The sequence below is a fragment of the Melanotaenia boesemani genome, chromosome 19 (assembly GCF_017639745.1).
Source record: "Melanotaenia boesemani isolate fMelBoe1 chromosome 19, fMelBoe1.pri, whole genome shotgun sequence".
NCBI lineage: Eukaryota > Metazoa > Chordata > Actinopteri > Atheriniformes > Melanotaeniidae > Melanotaenia > Melanotaenia boesemani.
This window is the reverse complement of record NC_055700.1, coordinates 16,183,995-16,203,088: the sequence shown is the minus strand read 5'-3', so window position 1 is coordinate 16,203,088 and position 19,094 is coordinate 16,183,995. Positions and strand designations below refer to the sequence as shown.

The 19,094-nt window shown below is 39.3% G+C and overlaps 2 protein-coding genes across 2 annotated transcripts; both read right to left on the bottom strand.

The window, feature by feature from the left end:
- Positions 1-531: 531 nt before the first annotated feature.
- Positions 532-9,319, bottom strand: mat2aa (methionine adenosyltransferase II, alpha a). The gene is made up of 9 exons (XM_041970156.1): positions 8,985-9,319; positions 7,410-7,487; positions 6,616-6,738; positions 5,952-6,064; positions 5,714-5,857; positions 4,931-5,149; positions 4,584-4,766; positions 3,303-3,436; positions 532-2,611 (listed from the first exon to the last, which is right to left on the bottom strand). Exons 1-9 carry the CDS (start codon positions 9,076-9,078, stop codon positions 2,509-2,511), a joined length of 1,191 nt encoding a protein of 396 aa, XP_041826090.1. The 5' UTR covers positions 9,079-9,319; the 3' UTR covers positions 532-2,508.
- A 1,048-nt stretch (positions 9,320-10,367) lies between these two features.
- Positions 10,368-18,479, bottom strand: LOC121630094 (inositol polyphosphate 5-phosphatase K). Its single transcript, XM_041970158.1, has 13 exons — positions 17,894-18,479; positions 17,134-17,754; positions 15,966-16,073; positions 15,697-15,805; positions 15,492-15,608; positions 14,905-15,080; positions 14,563-14,674; positions 14,256-14,365; positions 13,941-14,151; positions 13,721-13,858; positions 13,571-13,636; positions 13,388-13,492; positions 10,368-11,898 (listed from the first exon to the last, which is right to left on the bottom strand). The coding sequence occupies exons 2-13, from the start codon at positions 17,748-17,750 to the stop codon at positions 11,416-11,418; spliced, it is 2,352 nt and encodes a 783-aa protein (XP_041826092.1). The 5' UTR covers positions 17,751-17,754; positions 17,894-18,479; the 3' UTR covers positions 10,368-11,415.
- Between the last annotated feature and the right edge of the window lie 615 nt (positions 18,480-19,094).

The following is a 19,094-nucleotide window of genomic DNA, read 5'->3' as shown; positions in this document are numbered from 1 at the left end:
CTCTCGCACAATTAAATCAAATCTAATACAGCTACAATAAAATATTTCCTATAAATTATGCATTTTGTGAGTTTTTTTTAAAGCCTATATTAGTTATTATCTTTACAAGCTTGGTTTTTAAGATTTTAATCCCATTTCTGGAACAAATTCACATTCAGGTGAATTTGTTTCAGAAGGTTATGGTTCTGTAACTGAATTGGAGTATTTGAGGTTTCTAAGTAAATAAATAGAAATGTTTTATTTTTAAAAAATGCATTTGACATACAGTAAATACATAATTTAAAATCAGTTTAACATGAACACAGAAGTAAAAGTGGAACCCAAATAAATGCTACTTATAGTTTCTGTCGTTAAGTTTATATTCTGCCAGAGGAAGTGATCACCTTCAGTGCGTCTTTCAAATGAGATCCCAATTCTGCTTTCACATGCTCCCGTTGCCATTGTTGATGTAGATTTTTATCACTGGTTGCTACGAGAAGTCAGGATTCAAACTATATTTCTTTTAAATTAAACAGCCAAAAGCACAGCCCATAAGCACAAAGCGAGAGTGCAGTTTATTAAGTTTGAAAGAGAAACTACAACAATTCAGACTCATCAGAATAAATTCCCAAGAAGGGACATTTCACAACCTCAAGGTAGAAGTGGGAGAGTAGGGTCATAATGTGGGATGTTGTGTATTTTGGGGTATTAGCAGACAGTGAGAAGAGGCACTTTTACACATTTAATAAACACACTGACAAACTAACTTTCAACAACATTACACAAACAACCTGGTGACGGTGGGGTGGTGTTAAACTGAAGAAATAAATAAAAAACGCCTCTTTAGTTCCCCACAGCAGATCATGTAAACAGGCTGGTTTCTCTGTACAACACCAACCAATCTTTTGACTGAACTGTGGGTGAGCTTTAGGATGCAAATGAAACTGCTTAAAAAAAAAAAAAAAAAAAAAAAAAAAAAAAAAAAAAAATCTACCCTAAAGTGAGCAATATCACCAGACAGCTACACAGACTGGTTATAAGGCACCATGTGGCTCTTCCCTGAGGTGTTACTGTAGGACACTCAAAGAACCACAAGGTGGAGCTGGAGAAGCCAAGCTAAAAAAAAAAAAAAAGTAAGAAAAGAAAAAGAAAATTTTTTTCATCTTAGTAATGTCTCAGGGGACACAAAGCCATGTAGATATATGACGCATACACACATTAAAGTCACTTACAGCACATAGCTCTGACTAACTGCTGATTTTAGAGGGACATATACCCGGATTTGATTGAAGTTTAGGAGAAAAAAAACAAGCAAAAGAAAAAACAACTGGAAAGGATAATTCCGATATTGTCTTTAGGTCTACCCAGAGTCTCAGGTGTAAACCTTTCCAAATATTTAACTCGTCTTGGCAAACCCCGAGGCATTTTCATGTACTTAATACGAGGGGCGGGTGGGGGGGTCTTGTGCCAGATCTTTTAGTAACTTTGAAAACTACTCAGCAAACGCGAGCACTACTACAACCTTCTCTTACATTCACTGTGCCAACTGTGCTACTTTATCTTTGTATCACCACTGTTCCTTCATGTGTGTCCACTTAAAATTTCACATCTTAGACAAACAGAATTTACATATAACAATGTTCCTCTCTGCTGATCAAACCATTAGGTCCCTCAATAGTCAAGCAAACAAACATCTACACCGAGTTGCTGAGTGGAAAAAATAGCAGCTCCTATCCAGAAGTGGCAACTTGGGTTTCTCTGTAACTACACCCAGAGTCACTCTCTGGGAAGGCAAGTGCTGCTCCTTTATCTTGGTCAGAACACTGCAGCATTTAACATTATTTGAAAACATTCAAATGACAATTAAACCTAAAAATAAATTATTAAATAAAAAAAAAAGTGATTTCATGGTGCATCCCAACAGAACCACAAGGTCATTAGCAGCTTCTGACTTCTCTGTAAAACATCAGAAAGAAAGAAATGGCCTGAAGGGATTACACAAATACAAAAAGAAAAACAAAAGCTGTTTAAATCTACTTTTTTTTTTACCATCAAAAATAAAAAAGAACAAAGAACGGAGTTTGATGTTTGTGCAATACTTAAAAGGACACTGCTAAAGAGGAAGCCGACCTCTGATCAGTTGTACAACTATGCCGCAGTGAGTTTGCTTTATGACTATTTAACTTGCAAAGGGTTCTGGAAATCTCACATAAGTATAGTTTCTATAATGATTTTCAATAATACTTTTAGGATGTGCTGAAAGAAGCCACCAGAAAACAAAACAAAAAAAAAAGAGAATAATAATGACTGGTGGCACTCCTTAAACCTGCAGATCACAGCAAATGAAATAACTGTGGTCTTCTTTCAGAGGATCTTTACAGGTGGACAAGTGGTAACACAGCAGAAGCTGCTGGGATTTGGCTGCATGTGAAGAGGATAATGGAGGTAGAGGAGAGAAGAGAGAGAGGGAAGGTGGAAAACGGGTAAATCTGCAGGACATCTAGTATATGCTACGAAAAGAACAGAGATTCAGTATTTCAGCTTCTTGGGAACCTCCCATGGGAAGACGTCACGACCAAAGTGACCATATGCTGCTGTGCGCTGGTAGATGGGCTTCTTCAGGTCAAGATCCCTTGGACATAAAGACAATGTTAAAAAAATAAAGTATCTAAAATGTCAACAATGTGGACTTGAAATGCATGGTTAAAAGCAACAGTTATAATATACAGTGACAAGTAAAATCTAAGTTTTAACTGGAGTTCAAATTTCAGTTGCTGTAAATAGGGAAGATGGGGCAGTCACTACGATGGCAACACCCTGGCCATCTTGACTTAGTTTATTTAGATTTTTAAAAAGTGAGTTTAGACTCCCTAACCTGGCTTCAAAGCCATAAATTAAACTGTCCCATTGCCACTTATGCCCAAAGTAATTCACATCAGTGCTTAACAGCTGGAGGTGCTGTTTTCATGAAGGTCTAACTTTAGTCATTTTTAAATCTTTTTATTCCAGAAATACAAAACTATTTTCTCTGATGATTCAGACAACACAACGCTAATTAAAGTCTTCGTTAAAATCTGTGAGCTACAGGTATCCAAACATTTGCATAATGCTCCTTACCTTTTGTTTTTTTTTTCCACTCTTAAATGTAATAACGAATAAAATAAATATACTTATTTTGCTTGAAAGGTTGAGAAGACCATTTCATCTTTAACTTTATGCCATTTGGAGATCATCATCTTCAATCCACTTATAGCTCACAAATAACTGAGAACTTGACATGGGGTGCCCACAGTTCTGCATGCCACTATAGACCCACAGCATACCTCACAATGACTCCCGGACGGAGGTCAAAGTTCTTCCTCACAATGTCCAACAGTTCTCTTTCACTCTTCTGGGAGGTCCCATAGTGGAAGATGGACACAGAGAGGGGATGGGATACTCCAATGGCATAGGATACCTAAACCAATTGTCAAAGGATATGAACACCAAAACAAATAAATATTGAAAACATCAAGACAAAATATATTAAAATATAAAAATAAAAAATAAATCACTATGCCCTTCAAAGGGGTCTGACTTCACGTTTATGTCAGGCAGTGATACTGGTGAACTGGGGTTTACAGCTATGACTTAAGGATTTAACAGGAAGAAAAAAAAAAAAAAAGGTGTTTCAGGTCAGGACTGTTACTGAGAGCAAGTTCCATTGTTTTCTTCCACATTCATAGGTGGTGCAAAGTAAATCTGTCCTCCACAGTCAACACGGATTCTACTGTAACATCTTAAAACAGAACATTTTAGGTAATTTTGTCAACTCCAATTGTAATTGTATAAGTTTCTTTTAGATTTTTTACTTTTTTTTACATTGTCTTCTTAGACAATCACAAGATTGAACAAAGAGCATGTGCTTGGTCACATTTGTGACCTAATGTGCTTTTTCTTTCTTGGAAATTTCAGGCTCAATCAGTGAAGACTGCTACTAAAGCTCCGAGTCACAGTCGTAGGTCCAGTTCATGTCACTACTAATGATCCTCTAGATGAAGTACGGGTCAGGAAGCTAGAAGTCCATGATCCACTGGCAGCAGTGTATGAGTCAGGCTTTTTGTTTTGACTGGGGACAGTCTGAATTAAATCAATTGATAATTTTTTTGCAAAATGTACAAAATTCTAAGAGTTAATAATTTTTAGACATTTTTCCCTTAGTTTTAAATGTGTGTAAGCGCCTCCATTCAGATGTTTCAATACAGTAAGTTAGAGGCAGACTAGTAAATCAGTGTGGCCAAAACATGGATGGAAGTTACCAAAAAAATATTAAATTTCAGCAAAGAAAAGTAAAAGATATCCAAGCATCTGCAATGTCCTGTGCACATTCCTGCGACTCAGCCGGTCAAGGCAACCAAACTTTGGACACTCAGGCCTGCAGTGTATCCCTACCAGAAAATGCAATTGAAGAACATGATACTGATGCTGCTAAATGTCTTGGTTAATTAACAAAGTGCCTTCAGGCTGGTGATCAAAATTCATTGTTTTCTGTTTAATAATAAGCACCTTTAGTGAATTCATAATAATTCATAATAATGAGTGATGAATGTGCAGTAAATTCTCACCTGGACCAAGACACGCCTGCAGAGCCCAGCTTTAACAAGAGATTTGGCCACCCAACGGGCAGCGTAGGCTGCAGAGCGGTCTACCTTTGTGTAGTCCTTTCCAGAAAAAGCTCCACCTCCATGGGCTCCCCAACCTCCGTAAGTATCAACGATGATTTTGCGCCCAGTCAAGCCAGCGTCACTCTAGGGGAAGTAATGCATACTTTTAGAGCAAATATAAATGCATTTGGTTCATTCTGACATAAGACTAAAACTGAACTACAGAAAAAATGAACTGAAATGAGTCTTGATCTGTGTGGCTTGTGGAGAAATAAAAAGTTAAAGATTTATACAGGTGATCGTCTCACCTGTGGGCCTCCAATGACAAAACGGCCACTGGGCTGCAGGTGACAGATGGTGTCATCGTCCAGGTAGCCAGGGGGAACCACAGCTTTCACCACCTGTTCCTTCAGACAGTGACGCATCTCGTCCACACTTACACCCTCATCATGCTGAACAGAGATCACAATTGTGTGGACACGCAACGGAACCACAGCTCCTCTATCCTGCCTGTACTGAACAGTCACCTAAAAGGAAGAGACAGAAAGAACACTTCAATACAATCCTATTCATTAGTGTAAAACAGCTTGTAGTGTTTACATGACCTCACATGAATATACATCACTGAGTTAGACTTACTATAAAAGCACTTTTTGTTAAAGATGCATCAATAGGTTTTGTGATGTCTGACATTAGCAGGCAAATAATCTTATAAATGTCTTTTACAGTTACTGAATAAGACTGGAATAGAATAAAACACAATTATATATAAAAAAAATTTATAAGAATGAAAAAAAAAAAAAAGATAGAAAATAAATAAAAAATAAAAAGTGAAGAGTGAATAAAAGTAAATGACCTAAAAAGAAATAAATGACAGAAGTGGTTTGATGCAAATTTACAATAACACTGCCTAATCAACATCTTATGTCAAAAGCAGACCTTTTATTGATAAAATTGCTGCATGAAAATTATCTGTGAAACATTGTGTTGGCTATGTTATTGAGTTTTTTGTCAATGTACATGATCAAAAGTAATAGACAAGAGAATACACAGTGCGAGTTACATACGATTAAAAAAGCGTCTTGTCAAACCTGAGTTTTGGAATCAGGTCGGAGCCATGGCAGTGTTCCATCTCGACGCAATTCAGCCAACTTGGCATTAAGCTTGTGGGCCAAGATAATAGTAAGGGGCATACATTCATCAGTCTCATCTGTAGCATATCCAAACATCAGGCCCTAAGGTGAAGCCAAGAATCACAGCGTTAACGAGACGCATTATGTTAACTACGCATTTCTGGCATCAGGTATCTGGTGTAGACCAAACACAAACCTGATCCCCGGCTCCCACATCCTCTTCTTTGCGGTCCAGGTAAACACCTTGAGCAATGTCAGGAGACTGCTGCTCCAGGGCCACCAGCACATTGCAGGTCTTATAGTCAAAGCCTGTACAACAAGGTAATAAGCATCAGGGGGAAAAAAAAAAACCTATTCACTCCTTACCATGTCACATAAGACTCTCCAGCAGGATTTCTTCTAAACAATTTGGTGCAGGGCATCTGGCAGATGTGCCAGATGATATGATAAGATGTTTAAATAGTGTGCAGACCAGCAGAACCTCTGACATTTAGCCTGGGGGACAGCAGATGCACTCTGGCTGTCCAAATGGTTTTATGCTACCAGCTACTTCAGTGTTTAATCACATCAAAGTCATGTACATTTTCTCTTTTTCCAGTCTTTGCAAATTATTAAAAAGCAGAACAAGCCATTTTAAATCAAATACAATTTTTTTATGACATCCTGCTATTTATCCAGTACCCACAAGCTATGCTTTTTGTGTAGACATTGTTAAAACTGCAGTGTTTGAAAGGAAAAAGACACTGGATGATCAACACATCAATAATCAGGCCGCCAACAACACAGTATATTGGTACTGTGTTCAGACGACTGACTATAAACCGCTTCTGACCTGTAGGAACCAGTCATTGTCCCTTTACCTTTGGAGGAGTCATCATAGCCAATATCCTTGATTGCATCCCGAACAATCTTCTGATAGTCAACACTGGCTCTCGATGTGATCTCACCCGCAAGCAGGATCATCCCCGTCTTAGCTACAGTCTCTGAGGACAAATGAACATTTACTGTAAGTGATGAGAGAAAAACTACATTTAATAATGTTTAAGTAAGATGCTGAGTTTTATTAAACTATTGTTTTAGGTAATTTTAAAGACATCTGGCAAAGATTTGGATGCAGCAGTAGCAGAATAATAACTCAAATATGTAAAGCTTTTGTGGCACTTTGTTGTTTCCACCATCTATCAGAACTATCTAAAACTTGAGCCCTGGGAGGATAAAAGCTTTCAGTTCCAAATAATAGGGAACTGAGGCAATTTTCAGAAATACAGACAAAATGCAGCCAATTTGAAGTTAATACATAAAGTCCACTGAAGACTGGCTTTGATAAACCTGAAAGCTTTTGAAGCTTTCATCGTCTACATCCCTGGTTTATTAAAAGCTGAAGCAATTTGTAATTTCATGCAACCAGAAAACATTCAAAGAGACAAAGAGGGCTTTCAGCTTAAAATTAAGTGTAAGTACACTGCCTCCATTCGGTTGAAATGGAGCCTTATTTCTACGTAATAGTATCAGATATAATTCCTCAATAGAAAGAATATGAGTGATAGGGCAAACCCCACCCCAATTTTTCCACAGCCTATGATTGTTTAAGCCTGTATTGATACTGCAGCTTAATGGACAGCTTTAAACCCTGGTTTGCTGTACAAATACTTACCACATGCTACTTTGGCATCAGGGTCTTGTCTCAGGTGTGCGTCCAACACAGCATCACTGATTTGGTCACAAATCTTATCTGTGCAATAAAAATGACATTTGTTTGATCAACTGGGGTATATATAATTTCCATACAAGACTAATTAAAGCATATCTGTATTATATAGACTCATCTTATAAAAGTATTATATTGACTATAATATTTCAACTGTGCATGATTCTCTACTCATTTTTCTGAGTATGTTTACAATGATCTCATTCAATGTATAAGGAAGCAAATGGATGGAAGGGGTAAATCTGTTAGACAGTATTATAGAGCAGTTACAAATTATGTGGTGTTTTCTGGCATGCGTATCAAACTTAAAACCAGGACAGCCCTTTTGTGTTACTGCTGTGGCCTGGGTCACTGTAACCAGACAGATTTGAAGGCCTTTGCCCTTGACCACAATTAGGAAATCCACTGAGTCTTTTTTTTTTTTTATCTTCACAGATGTATATTCACTTATAGTAAACAATATTCATGTAGGTTTTCGTGTGTTACAAATATGTAGTTATCTCGAACGGTGCACAGTGTAATAAAATATCCAGAAGCCTCTACTGTCCTGCAAATAAAGGATCTGGATGTGGTTACTTTACACCCATAGATAGGCAGTAGCCCCTGTAGTTCCTATATTTAGGAGCAGTGGTAAGCCTATTATCTGTTGCTGTAGAGCTGTCCCTCTGAAAATGACTTAAAAGCACAGCACACTGAATATCAAATTGTTGAATGTCGTGAAAAATGAATGTATGAAACAGGTTGAATGCAGTAGAAATGTTACCATTTTTATTGAACTAAGCCTTGTGTTTGTGATCATTTAAGAAACATTTTAGTCTGGTCTCACCAACATTTCGTCAAAATACCACAAACTACGGTCTGAGGACATATGCGTTGGTGATTGTAGCTTAAACATGAGTGAATATTTATGAAAGCAGCAGGACAAACTAGATATCCCGTCAAACTAAAAAGTAAAATACACATTATATGCTAATAGCTACCTACATCATACAGCATGCTGGAGACCCGGGTGGAGCTGATTGACAGACACCAACAGTCCTCACAAGCGTTAGCTTTAGCAGCTAGCTGCAGAGCTGTTAGTATACGACAGCGCGAAACTCATATCAAACCCCTAAAACCGTAGATCCACAATGTCATCATGGAATACGTTTTTCTTGATTAAGTATGTACGATATAGACGCCTTTAATATTGGCAGACGTAAAGAGAGAACACTTTCATTTTAGCCTTCTGAGTATTATTAAGAACACTGGTCAGTTTGTCGCGTATCTAGCAGACATTAAGTTTTATGTGACCATTTTTTTTGCATTTTTATTTGCCCAAAACAAACCAATTAAAAAAAATTAAAAACTCAAACTCAATTACTTGCAATTCTGAAAACCTCATAGTTGAGGATAAAAAAGTGGGGCAGCTGTCAGACAGTCAAACAAGCCACATGACCTTGTTTGAAAGGCTAATAGGATGCTAGGCTAATTATCACTGTTGAATACCCAACAGAGAGGCGGTAACACATTAAAACTCACCGGGATGTCCTTCTCCGACTGACTCAGAGGTAAAAAGAAAGCAATCTTCATCATAGGGCGAGTTGTTATGGAAACCGTTTAGATGACCGTTCATTTTAGACACCACACAAAGTTAGCTAACGAGCTAGCAGATACCCGCTTACAGAAGTCAGGGCAGTTAAAAATTATAATAATAAAAAAAAACACGTTTTGACAGAGTTTTCCTGTTTTCGTGCACATACGGTACTACCTTACTCCAGTTTAAACCCACTGGTCGAACCTCAGTGGAGCGGGCAGCTATATTTATTAACCCGAACTACTGCAGACAACTCATTTCCCCGCAGCCAATTGTTGTAGAAACGCTGACCACGTGATATTAATGGGCGTGCCATTCCCCAAGCAAAACAATCATGTCCCTGTAACGATTCCCTAACGATTTTTAAACACAATAAATGAACCATTTGCACCATAACTTGTTAAAATAAGAAATATTTAAGGGTTTATTGTACAATGAAACATAATCGTATCCATATGTTTCCGAGAATGAAAGTATAAAGGATTTTTAGAGGTCTAATGACTGTAAAGAAGATTAACTAAATTCTTTCTTTGCAAGAATAAACATTTAGAGAGGGGGACGAAAAACTATGCCAAATTGTACCAAAAATGTGACAACATAGCTCTAATAATAGATTCCCCAAAGTTAAAAAGGTTCCAACTACTTCCCATATTTTTTCAATCCTGAAGAGGTCAAATTATTTTATTTATTTTAAGGATGTCAATTAATTCATTTTGAGATATATTTATATATTTTTAGGACTTTAAACATACAAGGAAGAATATGTATATACATAGTGCATTCTGTCATATGATGACCCCAATGACTTGTGCTTGAACTCTTAAAGGGCCATAAAATCCATGTTGCTGGCTTCAGGTTGAATCAGTTTCTTGGAGATAATTCCCCTGGGCTTGTTTTGCTTCATCCACTTGGTATCTGTCTTTGGCTAAGATCTGCTTGTAATCCAAAGAGTAATTATCTTAATGACAAAAACCAGGACAAACCAAAAGCTGGCACATGTATCCATTCCCTGATCAGATCTTCTGTATCTAAAATGTGCAGGCTCCAAGAGACTGACATGAGTGTTCATGTCTTGTTTATGAGAAGAACTGTTAACATGTAACTGATTTAATGCTGAATGTTTAATGATAGGATGTTTTTCCTCCCTGAAAATAGTTTTCTTTCCTGTATAACATGTATGCTACACAGATTTTAAACATTCATATGCAAATTTAAAGAAATGGCCAATAAACATATCAGCAACACCATACTATTTTTTTTTATTTATACAATAAAAAATGTGATATCTAAGTCATTATAAGCGCACTTTGATGTAATTGGCTACTGTTGAATTGAACTGAATTACCTGAAAAGATATTAGTTGTCAGGAGAATTATTAATTACATAATTTTTAATTTTTTCTTTGGCCACTTTACATCAAGAGGCTGGGGTCAGAGTCAAGGTATTGGAGTTTAAGCATTGCTGCAGGTAGTGGTTTTTCTTTTATCTATTAAAAGTCTGAAGTGTGATATTACCTTGGTAAACACATCTGTGAAAACGCACAAATTAAGTATTTCTTTTACATAAATTATTCAATAAACAACATTAGTTGATTCAGTTATATGTTTTCATTTTATTTGCACTCCCACAAAAACAACAGTGTCCTTGAGGCACAACAGCAATGTTAGAATCCACTCACTGGGGCTGTATTCACAAAGCAGCTAAGAAGAATAAGAACATTGTTTTCGGATTACTGTTCAAATTCACAGGGTCATGTATAATTTTTAACACTGAGTTAATCTAATGTTTAGTCTCCGGTCTTGGATACTTAAAATGAATCTTTTGAATACAGACCAAGTCTTATAGTTAGAAACATCAGGTTCAAAATGTATATTTCACACATTTGATTTATGTTTTAACATACAGGCTTAAACAAACCCCCCCCCCCCCCCCCCCCCCCCAACACACACACACACACACAAACATGTCCTCTCTCAGTTGTGAACTATAATACCATCAATACTTATCATCAAGAGTCCTTATTTTGAAACAAGAGTGTTTACATGGATCCATATTGCTGTCAATAATGAGAGATTGTATCCACCACTGGTTTACTCAGACTTTGGTTTCACATTGAATGTGTTTGTTTACTTATGATAGAGTTTCTGAGTCTGTCTATAAAAGCACTTCAAGAGTCTGGCCACATTCTTGACTCTGAGATACACAAACAGTACAGTAGTGCATGAGATGATGTAGATAGGGCTACAATGTGGAATGTTTGCAAACTACATAAGAGTCATTACACATGTTGCTTCTATGAGCACAGTAACAATGTGGGTCAGATCATATCCTGAATGCATGGATATTGCCATTGTTCCAATTGCGCAGTACCTCATTTTAACTCTTTACATTCTTCACTGTGTTTGTTTCCTCTGGCTTCCCTATGTGTTTGACCCCTGTAGGGCTAACCTGAGCTGGACTGTGTTCACCTAAAATTGCTACAATCAGGGCCTCCGGAGCTGTTACTCCACTACCTGGAGACACCGGGCTGCGAGGACTGAGGGGGCTGATGGGAGATGGCATAGTGTCAGGGGAGACAAGTCGCTCCTTCTTAGAAGCTGAGCAGGGTGAGCGGCTTTGTGCGGGGCTCTCTTTGGAGCGAGGACAGAGGCTAAGGCCCTGCAGGGAGGGGATGGGGTTGGTGGAAAGAGCTGGAACAGCGGGGCTGCGACTGCGACGGTGACGATGGTGGCGTTTGCCTATTTTAGGGCTCGGGCTGCGGGAGCTGGGAGCCAGCAGAACCAGAGTGCTGTCATCTTCTGAGCTGACATCAGAGCTGTCAGAGCGGCACACAGTAGGGCTGTGAGCTGGTACCTTGATCTAATGGGATTGAATGGATGATTAAAAAGAAGATTACAGTTGAAAGTAAAAATACAACATCACAGAATTTCTCCAAAACAATTAAAATGCATATGTTTTAGAAACAATTGGCAGAGAGTGCTTAAATAAAAATAATTATATTATATTATATGTGGGCGGCGTGGCTCAGCAAGGTAGAGCGGTCGTCTTGTAACCCAAGGGTTGCCGGTTCGATCCTTGGCCAAGTTGAGTTCATGTCGAGGTGTCCTTGGGCAAGACACCGAACCCCTAATTGCTCCTGATGGGTCGTGGTTGAGCGCCTTGCATGGCAGCTTCCGCCATCAGTGTGTGAATGTGTGTGTGAATGGGTGAATGTCACGTATGATGTAAAGCGCTTTGGGTATCATCCCAGGTACAGTAAAGCGCTATATAAATACGGACCATTTACCATTTTAAAGAAGGTTGTGTGCCAGTTATATTGGTTGTTGTACTATAGCCACATTTCAAACATTTGTGGCATGCTGTCAGGTGTAAACAAAAACTAAATTAAATTTTACTTGCAAATCATTATGTATTATCTGAAAATAGAGCAAAGCCATCTTATCACATTTAAACTAGGAAGTTATATTGTTGGTGACTGCTTTGTCCCTTCTGTAGCCCACAGAACACTCCATGATTTTCATAGAAAATTGAATTGATGGCCTATAGTACTGTTTTCACTGTGTCTCAGTCCATCTTAAATGTCAAAGGAGACTGTAGCTCCTCTGAATCTTGTTCATGTGTTAACTTTTCCTTGGAGCTTAATTGTTTAAGTTTGATTTTTGGTAGAAGCACAAACTGATTATTGATTACCAAACATGTTCTTTTGGCCATTTAGTGATTCAGCCATTCAGTACTGGTTCCAGGCCTATTCTCTTGAATACTTTTTTCCTGTCTTTGAATGATGTCATGTAACATAGACGTAGGAATCAAGGAATTGCTTCCAATTTGAAACTGGAAAACATTACTCGTAAAGACTCAGTCTATATGGGATGCTCTTTTTAAAACTCACGTGTCGCTGACCCACTGCCAATAAACTGAATTAGTTGTGAGAGGTTTGTCATTTAATCTCATTTTTAAAAATGACCAGTAATTATAATTTAGAACCATTTTTGGTATCAACTACTCTGCATTTTCTTTCAAAAACCACAAATGTGTTATTCAGCATAGAAGTCAAACAGATTGAGAAAAAAAATCACATTTTAGCTGCTGGAAATAGATCATTTTCCTTAAACTAAATAGATTTTTTTTTTTTTACTTTTGTTGCTCTTTTATTAGAACTGAATAGAACTCTGACTATCTGATGTCAGAGCCCAGTGCTTTAATGAGCTGGGGTCCATTGAATGGGCTTTTGCATATAATCTATTCTTAAAAATGTTATATATTTTTGTATATGCAGTGTTTTAATATCCATCACTGAATACATAAAAAAGAAAAAAACTGCCACATTTTGTTCTTTTAACTGTGTTACCTGAATTGGTGATGATAATCCAACAATGCTGTTTATATTATTACTGTAGTAACCTAGGATGTATTTACAATCGTCTCTCGGTAAATCCTCCTCTGAGAATGTCACCTGGTGAGAGGAAAAGATATAAACTGTAAAATCAGCTGTGCCTCAAAATATTTGTGTGCATGTGAGTATTGGACACACCTGTGTTGCATGTTCTCCTTTTGCCCATACATATGCCTGGTAATCTTTGTGATGCCTGAATCCCACCTGCTCAGAAAAAAATCTGAGTGTCTTCACATCTGGTGGAACAAAGCCTCAAGCATTTATTTTTAGAGTTATTTAAACAACTACCTTGTAAATGGCAACCCAGTCCCATGAGCTGCGTTGATATGTTGATGCAACAGTAAATCTCACTGTCGCATCTGAGACTTTGCACCACTCCTTGTTCACATGCAGCTCCACGAGAGGCATTTCCACCCTGAAGGGGAACTAGAAGACAGAGCATGAGTAAAAGTTGAATAAAATACTGAGGATAAAATAAATGTGAAGATATGAAGTGATCTCTTCTCACATCCAGTGAAAACAGTGCAGAAACCGGTTTGTGGTCACTGATGGTGAAGCCCATGTGACTTCTGTACACATGCTGTGTCACTTTAGTTGCTCCACCTAACCATGAGGTCAGACCCCGCTGCAGTGCTGCATTGTGGGTAGGAACTGGGGAACCAGTGCGACGAAGGCGCCAGAGGATGCGGTCTGTCCAGGCAGGTTTCCTCTTCTTTGCACTAATAGAAAACAAAACAAACAATTAACAATTAAGTAACCACCTAATTGTGAGAGCTGTTTTGTTTTTTAAGAATGAGTTTGTGATGGAGGTGACTGAACAAACCTGGTGTCATATGTGTGAGTGCCCACATCAAACTTATAAGTAGGTGGGAAGTTGAGCTGTCCCTCCATGAAGCCCTCCAGGATGGACTCTGTGTTTTTAGCCATGTTGAGCTGTTAATTAGACAAACAATGTGGAAAAAACAGAACATGTCTGGCTGATGACCAAACAGGAGTTGAGGTTTGTCTACTTTGTCTTACAGCTCCCTCTGCTGGTTGTGTGGGTGCTGATCAACAGACAAAAAGGCAGCGTGAAAGACTTTCCAGAAAAATCAATGTGTTTTATTTTGATAATGCTGAAGGTGCCTCACCTGATCCCGCTCCCACAGAAGAGGCAGCTTATTGCTGTCAATGGCGCATTTTACCACGTGGATGTCATAATCCTCAATTCGGAAATTTAAATCCCCAAACCAAAACACAACACTGCAGACACAATAAATAGGCCATTAATTTACTAGAGAAAGAAATGCAAGAAATAAAAAATGTGTGGGTAATAGTGTTATTTATCTGTACTTTTGTAAATTAAACAAACAAAAACATGAAAGCTTCATAAAAGAATTCCTCATTATGTCTGGCTAAAAGAAGGTGAGCACAGCTCAGTATGTCTGCAAATCTAATTTAATTAGGCTTGTTTGAAAAGTAAAATCACCCACTCATGGTCTAGTACACCAGTAGCAGTCCCCCCTTCAAACTGCTGCTGCTGGAGGATGCTTTCAAAGTCCTCCATCCGCTGCTCCAGGTTTCTCATATGAGCTGGCAAGTGACAGTTGAGAAAGCACACTGGGTGGCCAAACACTGTCATCCTCGCGCTAACACCACCTTTATTCCCCTTAGGAAGAAAAGAAAGGGCAAGCAATAAAGTGACAAATGAATCCCTTCTGAAGGGAGTTGTTATAATGAGGTAAACCACATCTGTGCTCAGGGACAAGGTGTTTTTTTTTTCGGACACTGAGTTTCAGAACCTGAAAGCCAGACAGCCTGCTGCTGCACTGACCTCAAAGAGAAGGAGACTGCACCACCAGGAGCCAGGGGGTTGATGCTGACATCAACATGCACGGGAAGGTCACATTCTGACATATGCACCTACCCGTGCGTGCACCTCCCAGCAGGAGGGAGACTACACACTACCTCTGTACACCTCGTCCCACCAAACTTCACTGTCACTAACCAATTACAAATTTTGCAACATCATAGTTCTCAGCTGGTTTCAGAGTTGCACTTTTTAATGCGTAACACGTACCCAATATCCCCCGAGTCCTGTGCGTGTACTCTGTGTCTGCACACCTCTGAGAAATGGAAGATGGAAGAATTTAGAGAAAACCAGCAGCAGCACACCCTGCATTCGCTGGGATGCTACCTAAAAAGACAAGAAAGGTGGAGATGTAACACATTAACTACAGTTTAAAGTGGCAAAAAGTGGTATGAAGGAGGATAAATGTACTAACCAAAACATATCCAAAGGGACTGAGTGTGTCCATGCAAAGCTCACTCCACTGGTCTGAAAAAAGGACATCCTTCAGCCTCTTGTTTATCATAGAGTTGACCTCCTGGAGTCTGGATAGTGACAGAAAGCAGAGAGAAGTCACTAACACATGAAAAATGAACTTTAATAAAAATGACAGTAATGATGGGGGTTGGGGAATCACAGATGACTGAGTGGGCACTTACGGCTGTCTTTCTGGCACTGCTGAGCCGGGCAGAAATACTTGCTTACCCGATGATGAACATGTCAATGTTCCCATCTGAAACATTTGGTCCAAACAGAGATGTGATGTCATCTGGTGGGACAGCTGATCCCACGTTCCATGTGACAATGTACACCCTTACAAAAGGATAGGAACAGAGGGAAGGCTGCATTAGATTTAGGTTCTATAGAGTAGGTTAAAAGAGGACATAATCCATGCTGTAATCCTCAGGGGAAAAGCTCCCATCAGGGTTTCTGTATATGGAAAAAAAGATAAGCACAATTAAGCACTTAAGTGTACCTCACTGATGACTAAGTATTATGTCTTTGTGTGCATGCGTGCGTGTGTGTGTGTGTGGTGTGTGTGAGTGTGCAAGTAAATTTAAAAAAAGAAAGGAATGAAGCTAACTATTATTTGAACTTAAACTTTCAGCCGTACTATGTTGTTATAAAAACAGCTTTTTAAGCTCACACTCAACCATTAGTCCCATTACAATTACAGAGATTTTTATCAATTGATCACTTAATTGTTTTGTCAATAAAACACTACGAAACTGTGGACAAGAACCATGAGTATTGCAAAGAGAAAGAGATTTCTGTTATTTTCAAAAAAGATAATAAAAAAGGCAGCTCATCTTGATACGTAAGCAGCTCTTCAAAAACCTTCTCCACTTCAAAACTTATGTTAAGCAGTTTTTTTCTGACGCCCCCTGGGATTAATTAAGTATTTTTAATTTAATCAAATTTCTTTTTCTTTTTCATTTTTGATTTATTTTACTTTATTTAAATGCTTATCAGATGATCAATTTAGGTGCCAGACAAATTTCCTCTCCATGGACTGATCAGCTGGTGAGCTAACCACCATTTAACATTTTATTGTTTATATGAATACACTTCACAAACTTAACAAGAGTTTGTACAAGTGACTTTTGTTTACAAGACAGGAATGCAACAGAAGTGCCTTCTGGGAAATCTGCCAGCAAAATGTGACTGTGTCACTCTGTCAGGTTCATAAAGCTCTTAGAGAAATTTGCTGCTCTGATTCATATGACATGGTCAGACATACATCAGCTTCCTTATGGCCACTGACTGCAGGACAGCCTCTGCTTCAACATTCATAAAGGTTAAATTCCCCTGGAAATGACACAGCCTAGATTATACAAAAATGTTTAATGAAAAGAGTTCTTATTTTTCTCACCTGAAGTCTTTGTTCTCCTCTCCAGGCCTCTCAGACTGAGCCTGGCTCTGTGTTGAGCTTCCAGGTGAAAGGGTCCTCTGTGACTGAGGACTGAGGCTAGCTTTGGAGCTGACACTGGTGGGCAGGTTAGGATTGGGTTTGGGCAGAGGCAGGCTGGGAGAGGGGATCAGGTAAGCCTGAGGGCTGTGGGGGCTCTGGGGACTGTGGACAGGGAATGAGGAGTCTGACTGGGAACGTTGCTGGGCATTTGCACTTGTGGGTCCTGGAATGCAAACAGGGATTAAATCTAATTCCTTGGAGGACTCCACTGGAATTCCGGTCTTTGGGGCAGCTTTCATTCCAAGAGCAGTTGGTCTGGGCCGGCTTATGCTTGCGAGAGGAATGGATGAAGTCTTTGCATGCCCTGACTGCTTTTGATCTGTCACTTTTGTAGGCACCTGCACGGGACTCAATCCACACTGTTTCTTTAGGTCATCTGATGGGCTGATAAGAAGTGGTTCCTTGACTGCAAGCTGAGGCGGTAAAGCTGGACTGGCTTCAATTAATGCACAGGATCCAGGCTGCATGTTAGTACCACAACAGTCTGGGCTGATTTCTTTCTGTGGCAGGTGATCCATCAGGCTGCAATAGTTTATATATATATACATATAACACATCATCTTTCTTAAGAGTAAACAAAATAATGCAGCTTGCAGATAACAGAAAACATAACATCAATCACTATTTTCTGACAGTGCTTCTTAAAACACAAAAGATGTACCTGCACTGGGTGCAAGATGAGCGAATGCATCACATTACATTAAGTACCTGTCCACATCATATGTCCAAGGCATCACTGATGGTATCAGCAGGCAAATGGACTGGACTAACTTTAGGCCTGTGTCCTGGATTACAAGTTGCCTATAGCACCATTAATCAACCCCTCTTTTTCCAGTACAGACAAACAAAGATAATTTGGATAATGTCATGCTGTACATATAGGTGCTTTATTTGAGAAGCACAGTCTGTCAAAAGGGATGCATGCAGTGAAGCACAGCTGAGCTGCTGATAATAGAGCACATCAGATATGTCAACAGATACTGTAGGTCACAAGGAAGAGGATGCCTGACATCAAAGGAGGACAGGAGAACTCCCTCCATTTTGCTTATGTGCCCTCCTGCACAGAAATCATACACCTCTCCTTTAATAATTCACAATATGCAAATGTAGGTCTCTCTAACAAATTCAAGTGACCACATAGTAACCTACAGAACAGAGCAGTCAAAAATGGTGATCAGAGAGGCTGAATCTACTTTAAAGTAAAACTTCAGAGTTTACAACAGCATTTTTTCATATTTCAGCCTATGAGCCTGCAAGTCTGATGGACAGCTCTGCATATAAAGATAAAAGCTGTGACGGCACATAAAATGCACAAATAGGTTTAATGAACAGTGGCGGTGTCTGCTGTGTCTCACAAATAAAGATATCTTACCTTTGATGCGTTTTTTTTTTTTTTAATGTCCAAGGTGAACCGCAAGGGTGTTCTCACAAAATTACGGCGAAGAATAGCATTAGTTTTCTGTCTTACACGCCAATCAAAGCGACCAGACTGTCATTCCATGGCGAGATCGATTTTTGGACCAGAGACAGTCTGCAGCAGGACAGATGCGACTCGTCGACAGTGGACCGTGGACAGCGGACGTCTCGTCACCGCGCCGCCGCCGACCGGGGTGTCAGGACAGAAAGCGGTCACGCATCGTGCGTCCGGACTCCTGCACGTTTATATTTGTGTGACAGTTGAACTGCTGATGATTCCTCATCTCACTCATTACCGCTGTCTGCGCGGGGCGCAGTGGAACGGGGCAGCTGTACACTTTTCGGCCAGCATCCAGCCTGCACACCGACCCAGCAGCTCTCTGTCTCCTCCCTCACCGGGTTACAACGTGAACAGTTGGGAGGCGGGCAGAGCAAGTAAGAGACAT

What these genes read in the sequence shown, in the direction of transcription:
- mat2aa (XM_041970156.1), bottom strand. Translation starts at nt 9,078, where the DNA reads ATGAACGGTCATCTAAACGGTTTCCATAACAACTCGCCCTATGATGAA. An exon ending in ATGTGGGAGCCGGGGATCAG is followed by an intron (nt 5,858 to 5,951) that starts GTTTGTGTTTGG and finishes GCTTCACCTTAG; the next exon opens with GGCCTGATGTTTGGATATGC. An exon ending in GCAGGCGTGTCTTGGTCCAG is followed by an intron (nt 3,437 to 4,583) that starts GTGAGAATTTAC and finishes CAATTGGTTTAG; the next exon opens with GTATCCTATGCCATTGGAGT.
- LOC121630094 (XM_041970158.1), bottom strand. Translation starts at nt 17,750, where the DNA reads ATGGATCACCTGCCACAGAAAGAAATCAGCCCAGACTGTTGTGGTACT. An exon ending in CTGCACTGTTTTCACTGGAT is followed by an intron (nt 13,859 to 13,940) that starts GTGAGAAGAGAT and finishes TCTGTCTTCTAG; the next exon opens with TTCCCCTTCAGGGTGGAAAT. An exon ending in GATTATCATCACCAATTCAG is followed by an intron (nt 11,899 to 13,387) that starts GTAACACAGTTA and finishes CAATCCCATTAG; the next exon opens with ATCAAGGTACCAGCTCACAG.